The sequence below is a fragment of the Pollachius pollachius genome, assembly GCF_949987615.1.
Source record: "Pollachius pollachius genome assembly, chromosome: 18".
NCBI classification, from domain to species: domain Eukaryota; kingdom Metazoa; phylum Chordata; class Actinopteri; order Gadiformes; family Gadidae; genus Pollachius; species Pollachius pollachius.
This window is the reverse complement of record NC_136951.1, coordinates 11095371-11115370: the sequence shown is the minus strand read 5'-3', so window position 1 is coordinate 11115370 and position 20000 is coordinate 11095371. Positions and strand designations below refer to the sequence as shown.

Genomic DNA, 20000 nt, shown 5'->3' with positions numbered 1-20000 from the left:
CACCGCCTCCACGACATGAGGCTGGAGATGGAGGACCTCACCCAGAGGGAGCAGGACAGCAGCCGCCGGCGCATGGAGCTGGTACGGGCCTCACGTCACCACCACCCTACACACACTGTGTCACCACCACCCTACACACACTGTGTCACCACCACCCTACACACACTGTGTCACCACCACCCTACACACACTGTGTCACCACCACCCTACACACACTGTGTCACCACCACCCTACACACACTGTGTCACCACCACCCTACACACACTGTGTCACCACCACCCTACACACACTGTGTCACCACCACCCTACACACACTGTGTCACCACCACCCTACACACTGTGTCACCACCACCCTACACACACTGTGTCACCACCACCCTACATAGACTGTGTCACCACCACCCTACACACACTGTGTCACCACCACCCTACACACACTGTGTCACCACCACCCTACACACACTGTGTCACCACCACCCTACACACACTGTGTCACCACCACCCTACACACACTGTGTCACCACCACCCTACACACACTGTGTCACCACCACCCTACACACACTGTGTCACCACCACCCTACACACACTGTGTCACCACCACCCTACACAGTCTGTCACCACCACCCTACATACATTATGTCACCACCACCCTACATAGACTGTGTCACCACCACCCTACACACACTGTGTCACCACCACCCTACACACACTGTGTCACCACCACCCTACACACACTGTGTCATCACCACCCTACACACACTGTGTCACCACCACCCTACACACACTGTGTCACCACCACCCTACACACTGTGTCACCACCACCCTACACACACTGTGTCACCACCACCCTACACACACTGTGTCACCACCACCCTACACACTGTGTCACCACCACCCTACACACACTGTGTCACCACCACCCTACACACACTGTGTCACCACCACCCTACATACATTATGTCACCACCACCCTACATAGATTGTGTCATCACCACCCTACATAGACTGTGTCACCACCACCCTACATACATTATGTCACCACCACCCTACATAGACTGTGTCACCACCACCCTACATAGACTGTGTCACCACCACCCTACATAGACTGTGTCACCACCACCCTACACACACTGTGTCACCACCACCCTACACACACTGTGTCACCACCACCCTACACACACTGTGTCACCACCACCCTACACACACTGTGTCACCACCACCCTACATATACCCCCTCTGTTATCAGCAGACCACTAGAATACACCATCACACACCCAGCTTTGTACAGCTAGATCAACCCTCCCATATTGTATATCAATTACATTACCATCCGTTCCCACCACCTATATCATCATCACTCAGCACACAACCCCTACGTCACCTCTCTAGCATACCCCTCCTATGTCCTCATACATATTCACGTGTGTGTGTATATGTATCTACATGCGCACAGCTGTGCACGTGTGCACGTCTCAGTGCATTTCTACATCCGTGTAGTAACAGAGGAAGATTCCACCTCCACTATACATCAATGTTCTCTAGCATGACCTTTAGCCGTTGGTAAATGTATGTGTCATAGATACACACCCAGAACGGAAAGCAGTTACACCCCCCCCCCCCCCCCCCCCCCCCCCCTTTCTCTCTGCTCCCAGCTTTCTCTGCACAGCCATGATTAATCCTCATTGTCCCCTCAAGGTTATGGAGACGGTACATAGACACACATATGCGCGAGCACACACATAAACGCAGAGATGCGCACACACGTGCATGCACACACACACACACGTACACACACGCACACACACGCACACACACACACTGGTGTGCGCACACACGCTACCTTACACACACACATGCTTGCATACATGCACACATATGCACTCGCACACACACACACATGCCCACGTGCGCATACACACACTAGCATACACACACATGCGTGCATACCAGCACACACACAAACACACACACACACACACACACACACAGGTGTGCACACACGTTGGTCTGTATGAGGAGCCCCCCCCCTCCCATCTCCTTGTGGCCGACGTGCAGCTAATAACTCTGAGAGCCTCTTCGCTCACAGCGCCGTGTGAGAGTGAGTGTTTTATTCCACGCAGGGCAGGGGCATAGTTATTAACGAATCAAACGGCAACAATTAACCAAAACACACCATCCTCCTCATATATAATGAGTGTCATAAATGATGGGTCATCTTCATGATAGGGGTTGCATGAATAACGATTATTCCAGGCAATACCCTGATTGTACCTGCATGAGGTGTCACGGTAATCAACTTAATATTATTCACTTCACGCCCATTGAATGAAAACAAACCAGAAACACCCAAGGTCCTAATGTTCATATTGGTGTTGAAAATAATAGTATTCCTCTACTGAGTCAAAGAATATGGACTAGAATCAACAGTACCTAACATCTACTGCCCTCTATACACCTTGAACCCCCGCACCCTGTAGAAGATTCAATCGGCTTTCCATTGACCGTTTTGACCCCACTATGACCTTGGCCTCATAAAAAACCCTACATCCTTGTTGTTGTCTTCTATCCATACAGGAAATGCAGGTGACGGAGCTCACAGCCGTCCGACAGACATTACAAGCCGACCTGGAGACGTCCATCCGTCGCATCGTGGATCTGCAGGCCGCCCTGGAGGGGGTGGAGTCCAGCGACGACAGTGACTCTGAGAGGTGCTTCCTAACTTGCCGTGTTGAATCTCCCGTTGAAGGTCTGGAGCCCAGGCGTCTCCGTTGGTCCGTTCATACGTGTGATGCTCATCTGTGCACTCACTTTGTTCTTTGATCCAGCACTCACACTGCCACGGAATCCCTATCTCGAAGGAAAGACCTGTAAGGGCTCTCATGGATGTGTGTGTGTGTGGTTTCCTGTATCTGTGTGTGTGTGTGTGTGTGTGTGTGTGTGTGTGTGTGTGTGTGTGTGTGTGTGTGTGTGTGTGTCTGTGTGCGTGTGCGTGTCATTGCATCGCCTGTATTGGCTTTGTACTCTTCGGTTGTTATGGCTGCGAGCTGAATTCTACCAGAAACATTCGACTCTCATCGAACGATATACAGGACACACAGTCACAGCCACAGACAGACAGACAGAGAGACGGAAAGCTCAATCGATAATGGGATGTAATGTTGCGTGAAGGTGGTTTTCGCTGCATGGATACTAACTATTATACAGAGACCGACATCCGTCTAATGTTTTGTCTATTTCTTTAAGAGCAGATCCTCATTCAAGGAAACTACATGCTGTTCTTTTTGGGGATGTTGGCAAGGCAGTCTTAAGTGAGAAGTCTGTTCTGAAGTGATAGTTTGGAGATATAATGTCACATCTTGAACTTAGCTAAGCTATAATTACATTAGAAATGGTGAAATGAGAAAAAGGGAATACTTTCTGCTTGGCAGTGTGGCAAGAGTCTGCAGGCAACAAACTTCAATGCAACTCTCTTCTACAACATTAATTGATGTGCGCAGACATATATAAAACATTAGCTTGGGACAATTGAGCCATGCTTGTTTGGGCGTTAAGTTTGAGCTTACTGACTTTGTTTGTTGACACTTGATGATTCAAGACCATCGGGTATTGGAGGAAAGGGATCAAAGTCATGTGACACCCTGAAGGTTTTGATCGATTGATCCTGCCGTCTCCATGGTGATAGAACTCAGTGTCTTTGATGTGATTGGTCGGTTTTAATTCATCCCAATCATTCTACAGTCATTCCCAATCAATCAGGTCTATTCCTTGAGCTTCTTTTAGGTGTTTTGCATTGTTCAGTTGGAATGCCAACCTAACATCCACCTGCATCTTACCCTGGATTCAAACTCTAAAATGGACAGGACACATTTGAAGCTTAGGGCCATCGGTCTACACCCTGACTCAGACGTGCTTGCGTTCGCATTGTGGCCTGATAGCGAATAAGAAACCCCTTAAGCAGGCCTGCTTGTGCGACGTGAATCTCCGTGGGTGTTGAGTGCTCTGTGTCCGTCCACAGCGACTCCGTGTCCAGTGTGGGGACGGAGGACGTCGGCGAGGGGATCAGGACCTGGCTGGGCGTACCCAAGGGGTCGTCCCGTGCCGGGTCTTCCCGGGGCGGGTCCCCTTACGGCAGCCAGGCCGGGCGCCAGTCCGTCACGGACACCATGAGCACCTACAGCTTCCGGTAAGGTCTGGGTGTTACGCGCTGTGTCGTTATTGGGGGTGAGGGGGGAGGGGGGGGAATCAGTGACTGCTGGCATGTCATTGGGCAGAACGAGATTGATTGAAATCCGGACAAACGAGGTTAGTAGAATTATTTAATTTGTTCCTAATGTGCGACGTTAGTTGTGCGCTGGCTACAGTTTGACGTTCAACTCAACAACAACAAGAACTACAAAATACACAAGTGAGCGGTTCAGAGAGCTGGCGAGCCAGGCCGTTTGATGTTCTCAGAGGGGGAGGTGTTAGAAGCGCTCACTTCCCCCCCCCCCCCCTCTCCACTGCAGGTCGTGCGTGGACGAAGACGGCGGCTCCATGGCCGGGGGGGGTGGCACGGGGGGGCTGGGCCGCGCCTCGTCCTCCTCGGCCCTCTCCGAGCTCCTGGACGGCCTCCGCAAGCGCCGGGGGGGCGGAGCCGCGGGGAGCGGCGACCAGGTAGACCGGGCCGGCAGCGCCGCCTCCCTGCCCATCTACCAGACCACCGGGGCCTCCTCCCTGAGGCGCCGCGCCTCCGCCCTCTCCCCGGGGCCCGAGGACCCCCGCGAGGCCCGGCCGGGCATCCTGAAGCCCCCCTCCCCGCTGCTCCAGCGCGCCGCCAGCAGCGCCTCTATCGGAGGGGCGTCGACCTCCTCCGCCTCCAGAGCGATCCGCTTCGGCGCCGCCGCCCCCGACCCCTTGGCGCCCAACGCCGGCCAGCTCCCCACGCTGCCCCACCTCTCCTCCCTGTCGGCGCTGCACGGCCGCCACCTGCCGCGCTCCCTCTCCATCCCGGAGGAGGAGCTGGAGGAGGGCCGTGGCGGTGGCTCCGGGGGCCCCAGCCCCCAGCGCTCCCCACAGGCCCTCGCGCGGCGGCGCCTGCTGGGGAGCGGCAGCAGCGTGGTGGCCTCGGAGGACGGCGGCGAGGGCCCCCTTGGCTCGGAGCCCATGGTGTTCCAGAACCGCTGCCTGATGGCGGACGGCGGCCGGGACGGCGCGGCCTCGGATATCATGCCGGCCATCCGCAGGGCGCAGTCGGCCAGCAGCCTGGCCGGGTCCATCCGGGGCGGGGGAGGCGGAAGGAGAGCTCTGAGCGTCCACTTCGGCGAGCTGCCCCTGTCGTCCCGCAGCAGGAAGAGCTCGGAGACGTCCGAGTCGTCCAGCTCCGGGGGCAGCTCCGCCGGGGGGTCCCAGACCGGGGCGGGGGTGTCCAGGGGCAGGTCGGGCGGGGGGAGGCCCCAGGGGGAGAGGCTGGAGGCGGAGGGGAGCGAGGGAGAAGACGTGGCCTCGGTTATGAAGAAATACCTGAAGAAGGAGGTGGACTGAGGTGGGAAGGTTTGAGGCCCCCAAGCCTTGCTTGTGCCTCTCCAGTAACAAAATTGTCTGTTACTGGAGAATAATATTATCCATCTGGGATATTATAATCAATAGATGATAATGAAAGAATCCATTCATGGTAAAATATACCATATTCAAATCCGAATTCTAATTATTCTCTCAGGTGAGCAGTGTTTGTATGAATAAATTAATGAAGTCAACCTTGTTTTTGTTTGTTCTTTTTTCAATCAATAATAAAATCTATCAGGCGGAAATCCCATCTTGTCTGTTTGACAACTAACTGCCAGTTTGTTACACAACCAAGGAACCGCCAATTTCTAACAAATACAGAAATGAGCTGTTCCCTTTTGAGTCAAACCTAACAGATAACCACCATAGCCTACATTCCAACCACGGGTCAGTGTTTCAATCCCTGGAGTAGGCAGTGAGGGTTTTCTGACTGATACTTGCTCTCGCTCTCTCTCTCTCTCTCTCTCTCTCTCTCTCTCGCTTGCTCTCATCACACCGCACTTAAGCTGCTTGTGTCGTTGCTTTTCTGTTGAACGTGAACTCTGTGCCTTACACAGAGAGAGAGAGAGAGCAAGCGAGTCAAGGAGAGGGAGAGAGCGAAAAAAACCTGATGCAGCCACAGAGCCTTGCTCACTGCAGAGGCTTATCTGCTCTCACGTGCGCGCGTGTAACAACACAACACACAGCCAGCAGAACAAGACCGTGAGCCAATGACGGCGCGGTGGTGCGGTGATGAAAGAGGGGGGGGGGGAGTGGAGGGCGGGGGGGTTAGAAGAGATGGAGAGAGGGATTAAGAAGGAGCCCAAAAGAGAAGTGCTCGGAAAGTTGCAAGTCAGAGGCGATGAAGGACAAAAGCCTCATCTTCCTCGAAAAAAGATGTATTTTTCTGGGGGGGGGGGGGGGTTTCCCTGCAGTGCCATTAGGACCTCTATTGGCATTATTCTTTTGGTCCATCGCTATGGTAACGATACATGGATATGGTTGCCAGGAAGGGATGCTCCACTGTCGTTATCAAGGCAGTTTCCTGCTCAGAGATTGGAGTGTTTGATCAGTGTGATTGATCATTTTTTTTGATCATGGTGTGATTATGGAACCTGTTTCATGATTGATTTGACCCAGGACATAAACGGCCGCCTTATGTTATTACATTCAATGGTCCCAGGCATCCACAGCACAATCGAATAATTAAGATAAGAACAGTACTGTGAACAGTGCCAGAATCAGTAACCACTGCAACATTTTGTCATAATGCAAAGCATCCCCTCACTTAACAGCTGAACCCTATTTCCAGGGTTGTGTTTCTCGCTCTTTAGAATTTTGTTCTTAAGAATTTAGCTCAATGGTGTTGTGGCTATTGTGTTTTAATCTAAAAGGTTCTGGGTGTAATCCTCAATTGAACCCACACACAGCATCAGTGGGCATCCTTGAGCAAGATGTCCTCATGCTCAATGTCCAGCTTTGGATAAAAGCTTCTCCTAAATGGCATTTAAATTATGAATAGAATGTATTAAAGAGGCTATTAGACCATATCTTGAATGATACATGAAGGGTAACAAGGTGCCAAGATGGCTTGAACAGGTGATTGATATGACCTCATGTAATATAATAATATTATTACAAATAGAATTATAGGTCAGTGCAACGTGAAACGATAACCTCTTGTTATGGTTTGTTTATATACCATTACAATACATTTTTTTAACACTATTATTCAACTCAACAGCAACAAGGTTGCGTGTGTGTAGCTCATTTCCCCCCAAAAAACATGTGTGTCACTATTCTTCCTCTATCCTAATGTATCACTGGGAGTGTATTTCCTGGTAAAGACTGTTACTCTAGTATTAGTGAGAGGGTACTTCATGTTAAAGACTGTTCCCCTAGTATGAGTGTGTACTTCCTGGTAAAGACTGTTCCTGTCATATTAGTGTGTATTTCCTGGTAAAGACTGTTCCTCTAGTATTAGTGAGGGCGTATTTTACGATAAAGACTTCCTTATTCCTTTAGTCAGTGAGTGTATTTCCTTGGTAAAGACTCTTCTAGTATCAATAAGAGTGTATTTCCTGGTAAAGACTGTTCCTCTAGTATCAGTGAGTGTATTCCTTGGTAAAAGCTGTTCCTCTAGTATTAGTGAGAGTGTATTCCCTGTTAAAAGCTGTTCCTCTTGTATTAGTGAGTGTATTCCCTGTTAAAGGCTGTTCCTCTAGTATTAGTGAGAGTATTATTCATGTTAAAGACTGTTCCTCTAGTATCAGTGAGTGTATTTCCTGGTAAAGACTTTTCCTCTAGTATTAGTGAGAGTGTATTCCTTGGTAAAGACTCTTCCTCTAGTATCAGTGAGTGTATTCCTTGGTTAAGACTCTTCCTCTAGTATCCGTGAGTGTATTCCTTGATTAAGACTCTTCCTCTTGTATCAGTGAGTGTATTCCTTGATTAAGACTCTTCCTCTAGTATCAGTGAGTGTATTCCTTGATTAAGACTCTTCCTCTAGTATCAGTGAGTGTATTCCTTGATTAAGACTCTTCCTCTGGTGTCAGTGAGTGTATTCCTTGATTAAGACTCTTCCTCTGGTATCAGTGAGTGTATTCCTTGATTAAGACCCTTCCTCTGGTATCAGTGAGTGTATTCCTTGGTTAAGTCTCTTCCTCTGGTATAGTGTATTCCTTGGTAAAGAGAGATTAGATGAAGGGGAGTGAGGATCAGAGGGCGTTCCATGTGTGATTCACAGGACTTCCCGGGAAGCCCACTTGGACTGCAGGAAGAAAACATTGCTACTTATAGCGTGGAGAGGAGATGGAGTTGGAAGCCGGTCCTCCACCCACCCCCCCATAAACCGACTGCATCTGCACAGGCGTCTTGTATTCTTCCTCCTCATATGCCCCTGCTAATGAATGTGTGTGTGGCCGTTCATTACTGCAGCTTACAGTTCTATCGGACGAGTAGAGGGTGCTCCCCGAGGGGCTCTGCAACATCAACAATGTCGTACAGCAACGTGGGAGGGGGCGTGTGTGTTTGTGTGTGCATTTGTGTTTGTGTGTGTTTGTGTGAGAGAGAGCAAGGGAGACTGAGCCAGCCAAATAGAGGGAGAGAGAATTGAGAGATGAGAGAAAGAGAAAAGCGGGAGAGAGAGGGAGATCAGGAGAAAGGGAGAGCGAGAGAACAGTGTACAATAAAGCAAGCAGGAGAGAGAGAGAGAGAGAGAGAGAGAGAGAGAGAGAGACAGAAGGAGAGAGAAAGGGAAAGGAAAGAGAGAACTGATGAACAGAAAGAGAATAGTTGTGAACTAAAGCAAGTAGAGGGGAGTAAGAGGGAGAACGAAAGAGGGAGAGGGGTATAGTATATATAGAGAGAGAACTTAAAAATGGAGAGACAGAGAATAGTGTGCACTAAAGTGAGGAGAGATAGGGAGAGGGACCTCGATAGAGAGAGTAATAATGAGAGAGAGATAAAGAGAGAGAGAGAGAGGTAAAGAGAGGAGGGGGAGAGAGAGAGAGAGAGGGAGAGGCAGGCTCACTGCTCGCTGCAGAGTTCACCAGTCGGAGGATGGAGACGCCGTGAGAAGGACCGCGCGCCGCTGCCTAACGAGAAACCTAATTGCGACGGGTTTCTAACAGGCGGGTTTTATCTTTTACCGCAGTGCTGCTGGCGTCGGCAACCCCCTCACCCCCGCCACCCCCTTTCCCGTACACATCGCAGTCATTCTGACCAACTGTTCTCCTTCTGTGTTTTTATCTGATTTTTTTGTAAAGAACCAAAACAAGCTATCTGGATGGGGTTTGTCAGCATGCTCCTTCTCCGGTCCCCCAACCCCTACATCACACCGGCGCTGCTCTGGATGGTCCTGCTGGGGATCGGTGTCAGCGGGGAAGGACAAGGTACGGGTCAGTGTGGGAGAATGCGTGTGCAGGGATCTGGTGGTGGTGTGGTGGATGCTGTGTGGTGTGGTGGCGTCTTTCAACATTGTTGTTGTTCTTTGCATTGTTTCTGCTGAAGAGATCTCTTTATATTACATTCCTCGGGGAGGGGGGACTATTAAAAAACCTGATCTCGTCTCCAATTCCGTTAATATCCACCGGTTCTCGCACTTGCCTAAATAAGCATGTCTGCTGGCATCCTACGAGCGGACTCCAGCCCACTTGTTTGCGTGGGCAGAGACGGCAGCGTGTTTCAACCCCCCCCCCCCCCAAAAAAAAAACACCGTTTATTTTTTAATGGCTCTGCCTTTCTGTTTACCGCTTCATTTCATCGCAAAAAAAAAATGGAACAGATTGGCCCTGTAACTCGCGAGGAGAGATAACAAATGCGGTGAAAACAAGAAAGGTAACCCACGGTGACCGTCTGAATGTACCGTAATGAACCCGGTTAAACGGTGCCTGCTTTGCGACGGGAAAGCAGCGAGGGGGAGAGCAGCATGAGAAAGTTGAAACCGGTGGTCGTCAACTTCTCGCACCAGTCTGCCTGCTGAAGTAGGCCTGCTTTGGATGCTTTGTTTTTGCTTCGCCCTAAGTGGGCGTTTTTGTTTGTTCAAATCAAATTAAATTGAGCTAATTTTAGCACTGGATGCCACCCGGCTAACTGTCAGCAGCTTTCACTAGGCCTGCACTCTAAAGTGTAGAAATAGCCTATTAGGCTACAGGCCTTCCGGTTGGAACTTATTGGCGTCATGTGTTTGATTGGCGTGTGTACCATTAGAATGAGGTGTCTGCCTTCACTGGATGAATGTTTCCCATTAGCAACCACTTCCTTCAGTCCCTAGTGCACGAGAAACACGTGCACGTTTGCCTACATACACGCGCGTGGACATACATATAAACACGCACAGGCCTAGTTGGTCTTCTGTATGTATACATGCACGCGTGCGCACACATAAAGGCGCACGCCTTAACACGCGCAGGCTATAGTGTGGTCCTCACAAGGTCTGCATGCACGGACACATTAATACCACTCGCGTAGAACAACTGCGCAATCATGCGGGTTCGTACACGCACGTCCGCACGTAAGCCAATCGTTTCACCGATTTCATTACGCCGTTGGTGACTTTGGTTAATGAGGTTTTCCAGTAGAGATGTAATGTAACGTGTGTGTGTGTTTGCGTTTGCGTGCATGTGACCGTGCTTGTCTGTTGATGGTAGCAACATTTGTAGTGCACCTAGTGATGCATGAAGACTTCTTAAACCCTCTTTTTAATGGTTTAAATAATTGTTCAAAGTTGTATATTTATACGATAGCCTGTATATTTATCTATATAGATATTCATATATATATATTAAGAAGAAAACAAGGGACCACACATGGTTGAGTTTGACAGGATGACAGCACAATTCTCCATGTTGCTTGAGTGGTGTATAAATTATGAGATATGTTGAAGCCTAATGACGTCTCGAGAGATTTCGTATTTTGACTGGATAAATCAATCCAACAAAACTTGTGCTCATGTCCCTTGTGTGTGCTTGTGTGTCACTGTGTCTGTGTGCGTGTGAACCTCTGCGTGTGTCTACTTCGCCCCTGAGCCTATAGCGCTCAAATGATTGCCACTATCAGAAGCGGAGCGGAACATTTTTAATAGTTAATATTTCAGTACCCATTTGCTTCAAAGCTGTAACGCTAAGCCTGTGCTGCTATGCTGCTTCATCTGTCATCTCCCTTTGATACGGGGATCCCAGCGAAGTGTCTGTTCAGTCACTCTCTCACTCTCTCTCTCTCTCTCTCTCTCTCTCTCTCTCTCTCTCTCTCTCTCTCTCTCTCTCTCTCTCTCTCTCTCTCTCTTGACCAAATACGTCTGAGTGTGTTAATCCACACTGCACAGAGGCCTACCCATGCGGCGCAGTGATGATATATCCTCCTGTCTTCCTGTGTCGACGTGTCAACGTGTTTATCTTCTCCCCTGACGTACCATGTCACTCTCTCTCTCTCTCCCTCTCTCTCTCCTTTTCTCTTTCTGGCTGTCTGGTCGCTCAAGAAACGGTGCGTGATATCTGTGTGTGGATGGTTAGTTTCACTCCTCTGGATGCTATGATTAGTAAGGGTTAGGGTAAATAGGCAGGTGTTTTCTTTTGCTTTCTCTGTGGAAGATGCTGATTTGTTGATTGATTGATTGATTGATTGTCAGTTCTGATTGGTTGGCGGGGCTGATTGGTCATTGACCAATTGATTAATGGATGTCATCGTGGTCTAACAATAGAATACAGAAAATGAGCAGTTTACAGTAACGGACGTGATTCTGGGCCTATTTGAGCGAACACAGACAAGACCTGCTTTTAGTTGTATTTATAAACCATACAGATAAACCACAACACCTCTGACAACACCACCACAACTGTCTCTAAATTCACTTAACCCAGTGCATCTCCTCCATGTACTCACTCTCAAAGTATATAAACACTATAAACTCTTTCAGATACATACATGTATTATTGCTTTTATTCCCTCCCGGGGTCCCGTAAACCATTCCAGTGCGTGTGATGTATTATTGAGCGTGGCTGGTCTCTATGTGGGTCAGCAGGAGGGTCCTGATAAAAGCTCCCAGCTCCTATGGTATCTTCTCCGCGGTCGAGGACGGTCATCTGCCCATTTACTAATGGGTTCAAAGAAATATAGCAACGTATCGCGATGAACACACACACACACACACACACACACACACACACACACACACACACACACACACAACAACACTCCCACTACCACTTTTGCGGTACCACTACCACTTCTGCTTCTTCCTCCTATTTTTACTTTTTTTTTTTATTACTATCTTATTTACTTTCTCTTGTATTGTTGCTGCTATGTTGAGGTGTATGGCTGTCGAGGAAACAAGCCTAAGGATTTTACTCTTGTGTACTTGTACAATAAGATGTAATGAAAGTAATTCTGATTCTGATTGATTGTGATACACACACACACACACACACACAGTACAAACACACACACACAGTACAAACACACAAAACTAATCAGAAACTGGCACAAGTTCTAACCATGTTCTCAATACACAACCATCACGTTATACTAGTGCTCTGTGTTGCTATTAAGCTCTACACAAACCAATCAAAACACTACAAGGAAAGGAGATTATTGTTGTAATTATGCTATACAAGAGGGTTTGTTGGCCATGCCGGTGTGCATTCTTATTTCATACGTTCTCATCTAGATGCTGCTGGTTTTGAAGCTGAAATAAGTTATAAGTCCAGCTACCATGGCAACAGCCACTGTTTGTCCAGCAATCTCTTTTTAGGACCAGTCGTACTTATTTCCATTTGTCACCTACATTTTACAGGGTTTATTGTTGTTCATGCTTGAAGTGGCAACCTCGAAGATTTCAATTTAGTTCTCCATGGCGATAAGGGGTAATTCCAGGTGTGTTTTTGGTCCTGACTTCCCGGAGATCCGAATAGTGTTGTCTGTGTGACGTCAGTCTGCTTCTTTACTGGCAACACTAGCAGAGACCAGGGTAAACAACTACGCTTCACAAACAAGTGAGTTGAAGTGAGAGTCGGTTGCGTTACCCTCTCTGGCAGAACAGCCGGGTGATGGGAAAGGCGTCACTGTGTATTACTTGGGATTTTTCCCGTGAATGTCGACAGCCAGTTGATAATACTCATAATACTGCAAAATGCAAGGGCTTTCATCAGTGGGCCATAGCCTCAATCAGCGTTGTGTTACATCAAGTAAATAAATAAATACAAGTAAATACAAATACACACACATGTACACACACACACACACACACACACACACACACACACACAATCAGTCCAGAATGCACGCCCATACAAACAGACGCACACACACTCACATCTCATTGCTTCTCAGTTCTCTTTTCATACTCCATAATATGACGTGAAATTATGTTCCTGTGTTGGACAAAGCTCAAGGAAGAGTTCAAAACTACATGATAACTCAATCCTTACCATCAAACAGCTAAATGAACGCGTGACCAGTGGACGGGATTGAGTACCCACACTTTAATACGCCTCTGCCCTCGTTTTTTGCAGATGACGATGGGAATTGTCAAGGCGTGGGACTCAGCCGTTGCTGTTATGATGCAAACAGACAACTCTCGGTAGAAACTGTTTTGCCGTTGTCGGGACGGGGGGGGGGGGGGTGCCACAAAATGCTTTCAATTTCTTTCTTCTTTTAGACATCTTATTCCACAGACGCTAACTTGACGGGTGGAACGCTGGGGCATTTAATTGTCAAATGCCAACAGCGGGGGGTCCATGGTGTAGCGATACAGCTGGTAACATAATTACTAATGTAGGACTTTTTCTGCTGACACAGAGGGGCCAGCCTGAGTCACTTCTGGTGAAGGCGTGAGCAGTAGCAGCAGCATAATGGAGGTCGCGGCCTTCTGCCCAGGACCTTGTCGGCCTCTATCATGATCTCCAAAAAAACCAAAACAACCTTTAACTTTAAGCTGAAAAGGTTTGATGAAAAGCTAAACGCAGGGACGGTGGAGAAAACTGTGAAAGTAATGAAGGTAGGCTCAAGAAGTGATCCCAAAGAGTAGCAGAGGCTGTGAGTCACTGAGGAGGGGAATCGATCACCATGGGAGGGAACGCACGGAGGAATCAACAGCAGTGGTCACTGGGAGCGCTACAGCCATATTGAATCACTTTTATACGGTGCTTTATCTGTTTTATATACGTTATATATAAACTTAGTTTAACAGCTTCAACCTAGCGTCCGAGTCTTGGCTATGGAGGACTCTCAGTAGATAACTAACCGACAATTGTTTGCCCAAATAAATTCTATAATAAGGATATAATAAAACTGTCTGATGTTATTTACATTTCCTATAGGATAAGTATAATCAATGTACTGGTCAATTGGAAAGTATAGATGAACAGATCAAATTAATAGCTGAATGTTATTTAACTTTTACATACATTGCACCAATAGAAAAAGGATATTCTTTCTATTGGTGTAGCACACTCAATGTACACCAATCGGAAACGTATTAATATAAGGCTAACACTGTTGTTTACTCTTTCTAGGGTGGCGTTGATGTTCAATAACCTGGCTTCTATTTAGATTTCCGACATCCATCTTGATCAATACAGATAAAAGACATGGCTTTAAAGACATCATTCTATGATGCCAATTGCTGTACTATTCTCAATATACAGTACAGCTATATGAAACACGGCTACGAAAAACACACTTCATAATGTACGATATGACTCTACCTATGGATGTAGTTATTGTACTCAAGGTAGGAAACATATGGATGCTATGCAGATGTCATCTATCAGTCGCTGTTACAGAGCCTTTTCAAAGCGCTGTCATCGCAGCCCGAACACAGGTGTCCCTCACAGCACTAATTACGCTCGTGGAACAGCCTAGAATCTTCCCCAGCTAAGTCTGCCATCGCTGGCCCTGGCACCTCCAACGAGCTGGTCGATAATCAGAGTCATGAGCCACACCTGTGCCGGTCCTGAGCCGCACCTCTGTGGGCAGGGTCCATGGCGGCGTTGTTCTCCTCGGTAACAGCCTGATTTCCGGTGGCTGTGTGTGTGAGCGCGTAGCTCCCTGTGCTGCCAGCCCGGTGGTGCTGGTGGAGACACGCTACAGTAACAGCTGAATGCACAGCAGGAGGTCCCGCTCTCTCTGGGAAGATATGGCTGTGTTTGTCTTTCACCAGCCTGGCTCCCTGCCTAGCTTCTTTTAGTGCAAATTCACTGCTTTTTTTTTTTAATTCCCCCTCTCAGCCTCCCTTCTGGGGACGGGAGAGCCGGCTGAGGAGGAGGGAGGGAGATTCAGTCGCTTCTGTCCTCAAAATCCCAAGAAATGGATATAGCTCTGGTTATTTCAGTTGAGTGCCCTACTTGCATACATGCGTGTGAGCATGCAGCATGTGTCAGCCTGCGTGTGTGTGTGTGTGTGTGTGTCTACCTAGCCCTGTTCTCCCCTCCCTTTTAAACCCACACAGACAGACCCACACACACACACACACACACACACACACACACACACACACACACTCTCACTTTGTTAATCACCATGCTGTGACAGCTCAGCTCAGAACGGGTTATCGTGAAACCTTAACTGTCGCTCCTTTACACGCCTCATCAGTCTCCCCCCCCCCCCCTAAGTACATCCCACCTCCCCCACTGCACACCTCATTGACCTAAACACACACACCAAGGACAGAATGCCCCGTCACACACAGCCAGCCAGCACACTGCGATGGAATGGATTTAGCTGTGTGAAATGCTGTGCTGACTTTTCATCAGTTGTCGTCCGTCTTCTGCTGTCATGTCGACGCTCTGTCTGCCTAGCAGGTCGGGCATGGGGCTTTTGTTGTTGTCGAACGAGTCATCCATCTTTGAATAACGATTGTCTTTTACTGTGTAGAGGTGCGGATGTCCATGATGTATGGTTATTCGGTAAAGGTGTGACAGAATAGTGTCTGGGCTATTAGGGGTTTGACTCCAAGCTGAAAGGTGCTGAGTTCAACCCTCCTGTCTGCAGCCTAAACTTAAGTAATTTGAGTGTGAGAAGGCTAACCCCTCCCTGTTTATTGATGACCTGTCTCTGTACTGTCTAACCCCTACCTGCTCCTTAATGAACAGTCCCTGTACTGTGTAACCCCTACCTGCTCCTTATGGACAGTATCTGTAATATCCTATCCCTACCTGCTCCTTAATGAACAGTATCTGTACTGTCTAACCCCTACCTGCTCCTTAATGAACATTATCTGTAATGTTTAACCCCTACCTGCTCCTTAATGAACAGTCCCTGTACTGTGTAACCCCTACCTGCTCCTTATGGACAGTATCTGTAATATCCTATCCCTACCTGCTCCTTGATGAACAGTATCTGTACTGTCTAACCCTTACCTGCTCCTTAATGAACATTATCTGTAATGTTTAACCCCTACCTGCTCCTTAATGGACAGTCCCTGTACTGTCTAACCTCAACTTGCTCCTTAATGGAAAGTATCTGTAATGTCTTACCCTACCTGCTCCTTAATGACCTGTGTGTACTGTCTAGCCCCTACCCTAATCCTTAAAAAACTGTCTCTGTATTCACCAGCTGAATACACTGTAGGCCACTTTGGAAAAAGCGTCTGCTAAATGACTCAAAAGTAAATAAAGATGATGGATAGTCTCCTGTATGAACATGAAAGTCGATAAAGTAAGCGATTTAAAAAAGGAAGAAAACAGAGTCATTCTGAAGCTATAGCACCCAAAGCAATCAGCATCCTGGATGAGGATGATACGGAAATACCAAACGATGGCTTGAGGAGGTTCGATAGCGGAGCGTTGAAAAAAGGCAGAGTAACGCTGCTAGGGGCGGAGATGGAGAGTAGAACAGCTGGGCAGAGCCCGCTCCCCAACCTGTGAGAGCGGGGCTCAAGGCACAGAGAAGATAGGATATTGGAAGGAAAATGGGAAAGAAGAGAATTAAATGAAGGAGAGAAGGGAAAACCTGCAGATGATGCCATCTGCTCCGAAGAGACGGTCACACCGGGGCACGCACGCACACATGCACACACACACACACACACACACACACACACACACACACACACACACACATACACACACACATGCACACACACACATGCACGCTCACACAAGTGCACGTACGTACGCACACGCACTCAAGCAAATACATGCAGAGAGACACTTTCCACCACACGTTTTCTTTCAATTTCTCTCTCTCACCCATTCAAGCACGGACTAGCCAGAGCCCGTTGCCTGTGAGCCTGCTCACATCCTATAATAACAAAGTTTTCAATCAAAAAACAGTGCACCACATTGTGCAACTCAATAGCGTCTGGCATTTGAAATAGCTTGGGAAGGTTGAAATCCAGTTGACAGTGTTTTACAGTGACTGAATTGGGATTGGTTTAATGTACATACTGACCAGCTCTCAGCTTTGTGATTGGTCAACCGGTAGCTACTCAGCTGTGAGATTGAGGCCTGGGTCCCCCCGTTAAAAACCCAGATTCCGAAGATAACATTGATTGTGTTTGCGTTATACTTTCTGCGCCTTCAGCACTAACCCCCGCGGCTAGGAAACCATTGAAGCAGTTCACCGAGTTTTTCCCCCCAAAGGTCCAAGGTTTTGATGGATAGACACATCTAACGGGACCAATTCTGTTTGCTTACTATCGTCAATGCTCGGATGTTCACTAATTCAGCATGGAGGCTACGCAAGCGAGAGAAAAAACGTTATATTTGTTAATGTATTGCACAGGCCCTGACTCTGCAGTCTCTTGATTGATTTCATCCGAGCCAAGCTCTTCCCTTGTGAGGACGAAGATGTCTGCCCCTTTTTACACGCTTGTCAAACAGGTTCAATTAGCGAATAGTCCGACAGCGCTGAGCCTAACGCGTCGAACGCCATGATTCTCTCGCATTCCTTTAGATTCAACCACAGGAGCACATTTATGATATAATATTAATACGACTTGCTTCAGTAGAGCAGTCGAACTCCCTGACCGCAGGAAGTAAAAGTGGTAGGATTTATATATTTATTAGTTTTTCTTATGCCAACATTCGTAATGGCATCTCATCACACTTGAGTGCTTTATATTATTATATCATATTATATCATACAGTGAGCTGAGCAACATTCTAACCATTGGTCAAATAAATCAAAATACCTTTAATACTACTTGAATGTGTTGTTTTGCTGCAGTCTGGGAGTATTTATAAAATATTCTTGCAATTCTAGTAATGCTTAAAGTGGTTGTTTTTTCATATTTTTCTTGGCAACCGTTTTTTTTCCTCTTACATACACCTTCCTCTGTTTGATCATTCCAACAAATACTGTTGGTTACGTCTATTCACTTGCTTTCCTGAGCCAAGAGGCTTTACATAAACATGACAAGTGTGCATGTGTATTTATGACCATGGTGTATACGCATGTGTGAATACTTGTGCCTGTGTATGTATGCGTGTGTGTGCGTTTGTATTTCTGTGTGTGTATGTCTGTGTGTGTATGTGTTTGTTTGTGTGTGTGTGTGTGTGTGTGTGTGTGTGTGTGTGTGTGTGTGTGTGTGTGTGTGATTGTATCAGAGTGTGCACGACGGAGACAGTGAGAAAACTAAATAACGAACTGCCAAAAATATTTTGCTGTTGCACTCATAAATATTAATGCACTGGAAGAAAATATACCTTCCAACGATGCCAAAGACATTGTATGCTTTACATTCTGTAGAGACGCAATGCTTTGATGTACATTTTTTGGGGACATAATTCATTCAAAGGAAACCTGATGATCCATCCACTGTCTCCAGACATTCCTGTAGGTTTCACTGCCACCTCCATAGAGTGCGTGCGTGCGCAGATGGAATCACATTTTCTTCTGCGTGTGTCCACATCAACTTTTAATCCACTTTTAATTTGTGCATTGTTGTATACCTGTTGTTGACACTATATTATCATTTCTTTGTTTAGCTGGAGCAGAATCGGGCCATTGATATAAATTACCTAGCTGAAGATGTCATGCATTCTCTCTTAAAGATTCTCTCATAGAGAGTCTTTGAAATCCCCCTTGGTTTTACTGGCTGACAATCAAGCTGTCATTGCAGCTTGAACGTAAACAGCAGATATATTATACATATATACTGTATATATGTATTGGGTTCACTACCAGACACCCTTTAAGATGTCTGGACATATTTTAAAGCTCATACATTTATAAAACATTTAAAGATTAGCATCAGCCCCTGAAACAGAACTATTTGTTTTGCTTAAGTCAGTCTGTTGATGCTGTTGTGTTGGCATATTTCAGGGGAATCTGAATAACATTATTGGCTAACAACACCATGGATGCATGCACATAACAAACACAATCACACACACACACACACACACACACACACACACACACACACACACACGGTCTCTCTATCTCTTTCTCCAAACAGACCAAAATTGTCTGTCTGCTCTAGCAATTAGATTCTAGGTTTACAAATATACCACGTTTAATACGATAAAAACAAGAAAATAATGGCTTGACACATAATTCGAGAGAAAATACAAAATGTCAACTCAGAGACAGATGACTACAAACACAAAATGTATGCACAACTCCCACGTCATGTTCATCAAGATCAAAAGTCAAACGATCGGTCTGGTTTGACCCCAGCTCTATATATAAGCGAATCATCAGCGAGAGAGAGAGAGAGAGAGAGAGAGAGAGAGAGAGAGAGAGAGAGAGAGAGAGAGAGAGAGAGAGAGAGAGAGAGAGAGAGAGAGAGAGAGAGAGAGAGAGAGAGAGAGAGAGAGAGAGAGAGAGAGAGAGAGAGAGAGAGAGAGAGAGAGAGAGAGAGAGAATCAATACAATCAACAAATGAACTAGAAACGTTGACACGCATGGTGGTGGACCAACTCAATCCAAAACACACCTTTCCTACCATAATGAGCTTCATTTTAATAATAAGAACACGTTTTAATTTATTGAAGGTTTATTTGAATAGGGACAGATACAGAAACATAGACAAGT

At 47.1% G+C, this 20000-nt stretch overlaps 2 protein-coding genes across 2 annotated transcripts in view; both read left to right on the top strand.

Annotated features, from left to right (window-relative positions):
* The window catches only part of myo18b (myosin XVIIIB), a gene marked incomplete at both ends in the record, with an annotated part of 36982 nt that extends 31460 nt beyond the window's left edge, over nt 1–5522 (top strand). Inside the window, 5 exons of the mRNA XM_079756122.1 lie at nt 1–81; nt 2577–2710; nt 2828–2869; nt 4018–4185; nt 4508–5522. The exon at nt 1–81 is cut by the window's left edge and continues 105 nt beyond it. Of these exons, the coding sequence (XP_079612248.1) occupies nt 1–81; nt 2577–2710; nt 2828–2869; nt 4018–4185; nt 4508–5522 (1440 nt within the window). The remainder of the gene's footprint in view (nt 82–2576; nt 2711–2827; nt 2870–4017; nt 4186–4507) is intronic.
* A 3802-nt stretch (nt 5523–9324) lies between these two features.
* sez6l (seizure related 6 homolog (mouse)-like) overlaps nt 9325–20000 on the top strand; it is a gene marked incomplete at both ends in the record, with an annotated part of 31644 nt that continues 20968 nt past the window's right edge. Inside the window, 2 exon segments of the mRNA XM_079755918.1 lie at nt 9325–9415; nt 14997–15022. Of these exon segments, the coding sequence (XP_079612044.1) occupies nt 9325–9415; nt 14997–15022 (117 nt within the window).